Source organism: Limulus polyphemus, unplaced genomic scaffold, assembly GCF_000517525.1.
Source record: "Limulus polyphemus unplaced genomic scaffold, Limulus_polyphemus-2.1.2 Scaffold33, whole genome shotgun sequence".
Lineage (NCBI taxonomy): Eukaryota > Metazoa > Arthropoda > Merostomata > Xiphosura > Limulidae > Limulus > Limulus polyphemus.
This window is the reverse complement of record NW_013665643.1, coordinates 532227-540090: the sequence shown is the minus strand read 5'-3', so window position 1 is coordinate 540090 and position 7864 is coordinate 532227. Positions and strand designations below refer to the sequence as shown.

The 7864-nt window shown below is 29.1% G+C and overlaps 1 protein-coding gene across 1 annotated transcript in view; it reads right to left on the bottom strand.

The window, feature by feature from the left end:
* Positions 1 to 3190: 3190 nt before the first annotated feature.
* LOC106460345 (neurocalcin homolog) overlaps positions 3191 to 7864 on the bottom strand; it is a 24028-nt gene continuing 19354 nt past the window's right edge. The window contains exon 3 of the mRNA XM_013920040.2: positions 3191 to 6971. Within this exon, the coding sequence (XP_013775494.1) occupies positions 6774 to 6971 (198 nt within the window). The 3' untranslated portion in view covers positions 3191 to 6773. The remainder of the gene's footprint in view (positions 6972 to 7864) is intronic.

The window sequence follows — 7864 nt, the reverse complement described above, 5'->3', positions numbered from 1 at the left end:
ACATTAAAAATACTTTTGTGCATCAGAAAATTTTTGAACTTTCATATGCGAAACTTTTATATTGTCCAAATAGTTTACAAACGTTTCCTAAGAGAAAACTTTATATTTTAAATATTGTCTTCAGTAGTCAATTTCTGTTCGGGTCCAGAAAATTTGAACGATCTGGCAACCACCATAAAAAATTATGAAATACACATAAATTATGCATCTCTCATTCTGGAATGAACACAAAGGGATTTAAATTAATATTTATTGTACGAGCATCAGGACGTGTTTGTTGTGCAAGTATAAGGTAGTGACAGTACTTACTTCTATTATATTTTAAGTAAAGGTTTTTAATAATAGTTCAGTACAGTCTCCATCTATTGGGAGATAACTGAACTTCCAAGTATTTTTTTCTCCATCTATTGAGAGATAACTGAACTTCCAAGTATTTTTTCTCCATCTATTGAGAGATAACTGAACTACCAAGTATTTTTTATTAATTTTTCTCCATCAATTGTGTCTTACATAGGCGAAACGAGAAGCAACATAAACATTAAGATCAAAGAACATAATAATACCCCATCACACATTTATGAACACAGCACAACGAATCAACATCCAATTAACATTAACAACTTTATTATGCCATGAGAACAACATTAATAGAAGAAAAATAAAAGAAGCATTAATTATTCTGAACAAAAATCTAACATAAATCAAAACACTTGTCACCCTATATATTTTCTAAATTGGAAAAAAAATGCTCGCGCAGTATTTCACCCAATAGACGACACTTACCTGAAGATTGCCACGAGTCGTGAAATATTGTAATAAAGTTAGACAAAAAATGAAAATAAACAACCCACTCTTAAAGCCGTATCTGTATACTTTTAATTACTTTTGCTTTAGTTTCATGTGCACATTCTATGTTGGACTGAATAATTTGTAGCTGACAACGTGAATGATATTTGGATACAAGGTTATCGCAGGAATAGACAATTTCTGCGTATTTACATCAGTGACTGCTTTTATTATTATGAGTTGTTCACGCTGGAGTAAATTTAACTCTTTAAGTGGTGCCTGAAGATTTGCACACGTTTTAGCATGTGGAGAATGCATCTGCTATAAATGTTGACATCAGTTGCTTTGGAAAGGTGATGTCAGATTTCAAGTACTCTTTGGTTAATACGTGACAAAGGATAAATATGTACAATGGTATAAGCATATTTGGAATTATGTATATGACCCAGTTTGTGTATATTTAATTAAATACACATATTTATCACATTTAACACAACTTTTCAGCCAAATAAAGAATTCTGGCTTGTGATTAGCATAGACAACATCGAGAGATAAACATGGTATTCTGTGTTATCTTAATGCACATAAAGAACTTACACAATTGGTTCCCAAACTGAATACGCATAAGTGTGTGATATCTCACCAAGAGAATGACATGGGTTTGTTACAGAACCTACATAACACAAGATGAAAAACATGGTAAACCCATCGTTTTTACTGGCGTTGAAAGAATGTTGCAGATGAGGCACTTGAGTTATTCACAAAAAATGAGATTGTCTTTATGAAGTAAAATCACAACTAATAATTAATCAAAATGAAAGAAAACTTAGCATTTCAGAAATACGTTTCACTGATGTACATTACACTTTGAAAATATTACTGCATGTTTTATCTTAATATTTCTGAACAAGATAGCCATAATCCACAAGTTTTGTGTTAAATGTATTCAGTTGCGGGTTAATAATATTTTAAGGACTACATAAATATAATTCTGAATTTATTTGTGAAGTTAGACACAATTCTACTTTACTTATTGGAATTTGAGTTGCTTAAATCTCAAACTATCATGTACTGTATGGATGTATAGGAAGTTTACCTTTCCAAACCCATACAAACTGTTTTTTATTTTATTTTAAAGAAATTTGTGGGATACTGCACTAAGGGCTTCTGCCCAACTATGAAAATGAGTTATCCAAACAACTCTGACTCTCTTGATTTTTCTCTCTCTCCTTTTCTTTCAGTCCCTTGATTTTGCCCTTCACCCAGTAAGAGAGGCTGGACAGTATGGGTATAAAGACTTTCATATATTTGTGATTGTCTTCATTTGTTTACTTGTATTTGCTTGCTGTACATGTTCAATTTATTGTCTGCACATAATTTATGGAACCTGGGTTTGTTTTGGGACTTTTGGCTACCTGTTGAACATCAGTTCAACTGAACACCACAGAAATATGTATTTTTTTTTAATTCTTAAGGATACAAATTTTGTAGAAAAAAATATGGTTTAAAACAATACTCAGTTCAATATTATATAGTTAATTATATAACTTATGCATTTTTTTAAATAGTCAAATCCTTCTAAATTCTTTCCTATAAACTATTAAAATATATGTAGCCCTCAAAATATTTTTTTGCGGTCAGCTGTTGAAGCATATCAGGTAATTAAGGTTTCATCTCAGTCTAAAACCTTTAGTAAATATATTTGTTTTTATTTTACATATTACTAGGTTTGTTTTTAACCAAAATCTTATTCATGTTTGACTAGTTCAGGAAAATCAGCGTATTTATAATTTCACTAACTATCAAAAGCTCTCCAGCAACCAGTCAAAGTAGAAAAGGTTAAACTATGAATGTCACAATAATAATATCTACTGAAAGAGTAAAGTTTTTGTCAAAATACTCCACTTTTCTAACTTTTTAGTTCAATTCATTAGATGACTAATATATATGTATTTCTGAAATAGTTTCACTAACTTACTGTATATTAATGAAATGCCCATCTTTCTCTTTTCCTAATATTTTGCAGAGTACTCCTGGAGGGTCCTTGTTTTTAATTTTCATTATTTCTTTCTGTTTTAATTCAATGATAATGTACACAGTTTCCTTGCTTTCAAAGTAGTTTTATTGCTGATGGCACAATAGTTTTGGCATTGATTTTATCCCAAATGTACAGTAATCAACAATGAACTACAGTTTAAATTGCTTTAAAGCTAACATTATTTTTCTAGTTCGAAAAGAAAATTCTGGTTTTCTCTCCTTCAAAACAAATCTTACAAGTAATTTTCTCATTTTACTTTATCATTACATATACCTCAAAGTAAGTGTAATAATCACATCAAAATGTTTAAGTCAATCTTGATGAGATACTAACATGAAATTCTAAAATAAATTGCTGTGTATCAAGAAAACATCTTTAATTTACACGGAATAATTAAATATGGAATATTTACAAAATTTTTTACTCTCCTACCTTATATCAGAATACTAAAACACTACCATGGCTAAAACATAGCACTAACCCAAACAAGCATTATTTTGTGGAAAAAACAAACAAACAGTCAGTGATGTCTGTAATAATGATAATCCATCTATTAAGTAAAACAATTTAAACCCAGAACCTCTTATTTAGTGTTGAAGGAAAGAAGTATCCTTACTATTACACTAAACACCAAAACTTGGTTCCAAATCTTAAATTCAACATAATTTATTATTCTATCATATTTCTGTATCTTTTAAAGTTCTCTGCTAATTATTAAAATAAACACTATTTCTCAACTATTTCTCTACAGACACACCAAAACTTTTATCAAAAAAAAAACCTCCACTTACTTATCCATCCTTAGTCAAATTCATTAAATGACTAGCGTCACCAACAGGAATGTTTATTGCTGGTAAACATAACTCTAAAAAATTGCTGAGGTATCACACAGATACTAATAAATGCTTTAGAAGCAATTGAATTCATATACATGAATAAACTATATAATGCCATCTTTTCTCTCTAAATATTTCATAGTACACATATACATGATAGCTCATTTAAATCCCATCATTGCTTTTGCTATATTTTAATGATAATGTATGCACCTTCTACACTTTTAAAAGTAACTTCATTTGTTGGTGGAACAATATTTTTGGTATTGATTTTGTACTAAATGTAGAATTATCAACAACAAACTACATAGTTTATTCTCTTGCTTCGAAGCTCACAATATCCTGTACTTGTAAAAAAAAATTAAACAAGAAAAACTGTGCTGCTGTTTCCACTACAATCAAATCTATTATAAATATTTTTTCATTTTAAAATTACATTTTTCTCAAGATAATATTTTTGTTAAATTTGATGAAACACTATGACTAAATTCTAAAATACTGTATGTCAGTATATTTACTTCATATTCAGTATTTTTTAAAACATTAATTTTGGACTATGTACAATATCTTTACTGAAACTTAGTACTGCTTTATAACAACAATACATTGTAGAAGGATTACCAGAGGTAAAAACAACCAATGAAGTTGCTATTTAATGATAATCCAACAAGTAAGTCAAAAAATTTTACTAATCTTAATTTATCCATATAATCTTTTTCTATAAATATATAAAAGACCAAACTAAACAACTGTTTATTTTATTTTACAAAGAATGTTTCCCAGATTGCATATAATTCATTTAGTCAATAAAATCAGAAAGCTTAGGAAAGTATTTAAAAAAAAAAAAGCAGTCTCACAGGAAATAATTATTTTTACTCATGTTGCACTAAATGTTTCAAATCTGGTTTATTCTATATAATTTATTATATCATAATTAAGCAGTGTTTTAAAATTTCAAGTTGCAATTTTATACTTGTCTATAAAAAATTGTTTACTCTGTAGTATTTTGTCTCTATTTACATTATTATTATTAAACACTATATGCACTTTAATTTTTCCAACTTTTTTAAACATGTAACCATTATTGTGCAGAATTTATATAGGTCAATTTAGGCCTCTAATTACATATCAGCTTTCATTTATTTCTGCAATAACAATGTATTATTTTGTTTGTACTATCATTGTACATAATTATCCTGCTTTGGCAGATTATCAGTTATTTATTTAAAAATAATGATCTAGATAGGTTTGTGAAATAATCTTTTGTACCTGATTACTATTAAGAAAAAATGCAAACAGCATCTATTCAAAGAGCTTAAGAGTCAAAGTAAAGAAGAATATCTTATATCAATCACACTACATATGCCATATCCAATACCGACAAGGTCTTTTGTCTGATACCTGGCTTATCAGGCCAGCTGGATATGTCATCAGTGTTTATGAACAAGAATTGTAATGGTGTAAACTAGGTTAAGTGAGTGAGTTATAATAATTTAAATCAATTATAAATCACATTTTTATGTTAAGGATTAATAACATCACTTATTTTTGATAACATTTACTTATTATTATTATTTTATTTGGATTAACCTTACTATCATTCAGAAGAACTGGCAAAGTAGCAAATTAGTCTTCTTGTTACTGGAACACGTCAGTCAATGGGAGAAAACTACAGTAATAATTCTAAGAACTTCTGGTGAAAGTACAAAAAATAAAAGTTACATTTTGTTATAATATCCACTTGCTGTGGTGAATAAATATGAAATTACATTATGTTCATTCAATAATCTCTGAATGAAATTTCATTAAGTGAAGTAGTCTTAGTGAAAAATAAAAGTAGACATAACTTACACCATACTTACCGTGGCCATGCCTTTTCTGCATCAATTTGTAAATTTTAAATTCTAAAATTAGCTACAAACGGGAAAGTTCAGTTAATCAAGAGTTAAAAATTTGTAAAGAACAAACTACAATAAGTATTGCATAGTTTAAGCCTGAATAGCCTTTTGTGAAATAGGAGGATGTTACTTTTGTATTGATATTTCAATTGAAGTTACTCCAGTAAATTTTAAATGAAATCATTTTTCTGTAGGCAAAGCTTCTATATATAAAAGTGAAAGTACATTATGATGATCTGATAAAAGTTTTGTTTCGTATTACCAATTCTGTTAAGCATAATAAATAATTTAAAATTTACTAGTTTTTTTACATTGGTTTAATATTATACTACAATGTACAGTAAGTTGATTTTATTTATTTTTTTTTGGGGGGGGGGAGATGGAAGGATTAGTGTTTTGCTACAAAGCTTATGATAAATAATACAAAATATTTCTATAAAACAGGCTATTGTTACACTCAAGATAGATAAAAATATAGAATATTAGCTCATTATCCATTTCCACATTAAAATAATGAATTAAAAAATAAATGCTTTGAAAGGATTATCAACACGAACTAATATATTGTATAGTTGTCACCTTAGTAATCAGTTTTAAAATATTAAATCTCTACACTGACTACAATTTTCTCTGATTTTTTACTGTTGCTATTTTGCAAGACAGCACTTTAATTTAACTCAGGAGTTGAATTATTTTCCTATTGTTTCTGAGTAAAATAAAAGATTGTAAGTGAAGTTTCACGAAAGTTTTGTAAAATTACAACTAACTTCAAGGGAAACCCATGGAAAACATTTTGATTAGAAGGATTTCTGTCATTACACTATCAATATGAACATATTTACAATAGAAATTTATATGAATGAAAAAAAAATCTATGAAAACTGTTAATAAAAAAAAACTAACAGTAAATCTTAAGCTTCGAAATACCATAAAATATATTAAAACATTAAAATGTAATAATTAATAAAGATCTTTATCATCATTTAAATTAAAAACATTTATAAATAATTTGTACAAAACACAAATACATCACATTATATACCGATTTGGTAGTGAAAAGTATTGTGAGATCTTGATCTAAAAGGAGTAAAATACTTGAAGACATTTACTATTGTCTATAATTTTGATGATTTGGTTCAAAAAGGTTCCCTCTACTAGTGTCAGACCAAAAAGTTATAAATCAATTTAGTTAACCTAAGAATTGCCAAAAAAGTATTATTGTGATGACTGGGGATCACACTGCAGCAATCTCACAATGGATGGGTCACCTTTAGCTCCTTCAATAAATTCTTCTAATGACAGCTTACCATCAACATTTTTATCCATTTGGCGAAATATCTTATCTGTACGCTTCTCAGGTGTTGCCTCATCTTCTGGCATTTTCATTACAGATCCAACCATTTTGTAAATAGCCTAAACAAAAACAAAATATATCAGTAACACCAGTAAAAAAAGAAGAATACATACAATTCTCTATTAAAAAATTAGAAATTCCACAAAGCATGTCTCTCTTACAAGAATATATAGACATACACTGGCTGGCCACTTTATTAGGAACTATGTACACTTTCAGACTTGCAGATGTAAATTAGGTGAATCACACAATATGCCAAGTGACTTACTACTGCACTATAAATGACTGGGACAAGCATATTTGTAGTTTGTCTAACAATATGGGGGAAGGCAGAGATATAACAGCATTCAAAAGAAGCATGACAGTAGGTTTATGTCTTGACAGTGCCACAGTGGCCAAGACAGTTTCATTGGTAGGTTGCTCCAAGACATCGGTCATTGTGCTTATCAACAATAAAAAAAGTTTAATAAAATGTCTGCTGCAAGGAGGAATTGTGACCACAAACACATAATGACATAGAGAAGAAAAGAAAAAAGGCAGTCACACAGGATGGTAAAGGCCAACTGTCAACAAACACACATTCAGTGTAGGGCAATCCAACCATCTCAAGTAACACCTTATGAAGAACATTGCAACAAATGGGTTATGGTCATAGAAGAGTACTACATAAACCACTGGACACAATTACCAACAAGAAAAAAATACTTTGAGTGGTGTAAAGAGCACAGAAATGTTACTAATAAGGACTGGTGGAAGGTAATGTAGTCCAATGAAACATGGTTTACTCTATTTTTCCATTGGTGGGAGAAGAGAGGTTTGAAAAAAGCCACAAGAATAATTGACTTTTTTTTATGTTGATCCAAATATTCAGACTTTCTTTGATGAAGTGACAGTTTGGAGCATATTTTCCTGGCATACTCTGAGCCCCTTAGTCCCTTTATATAGCCAAAGC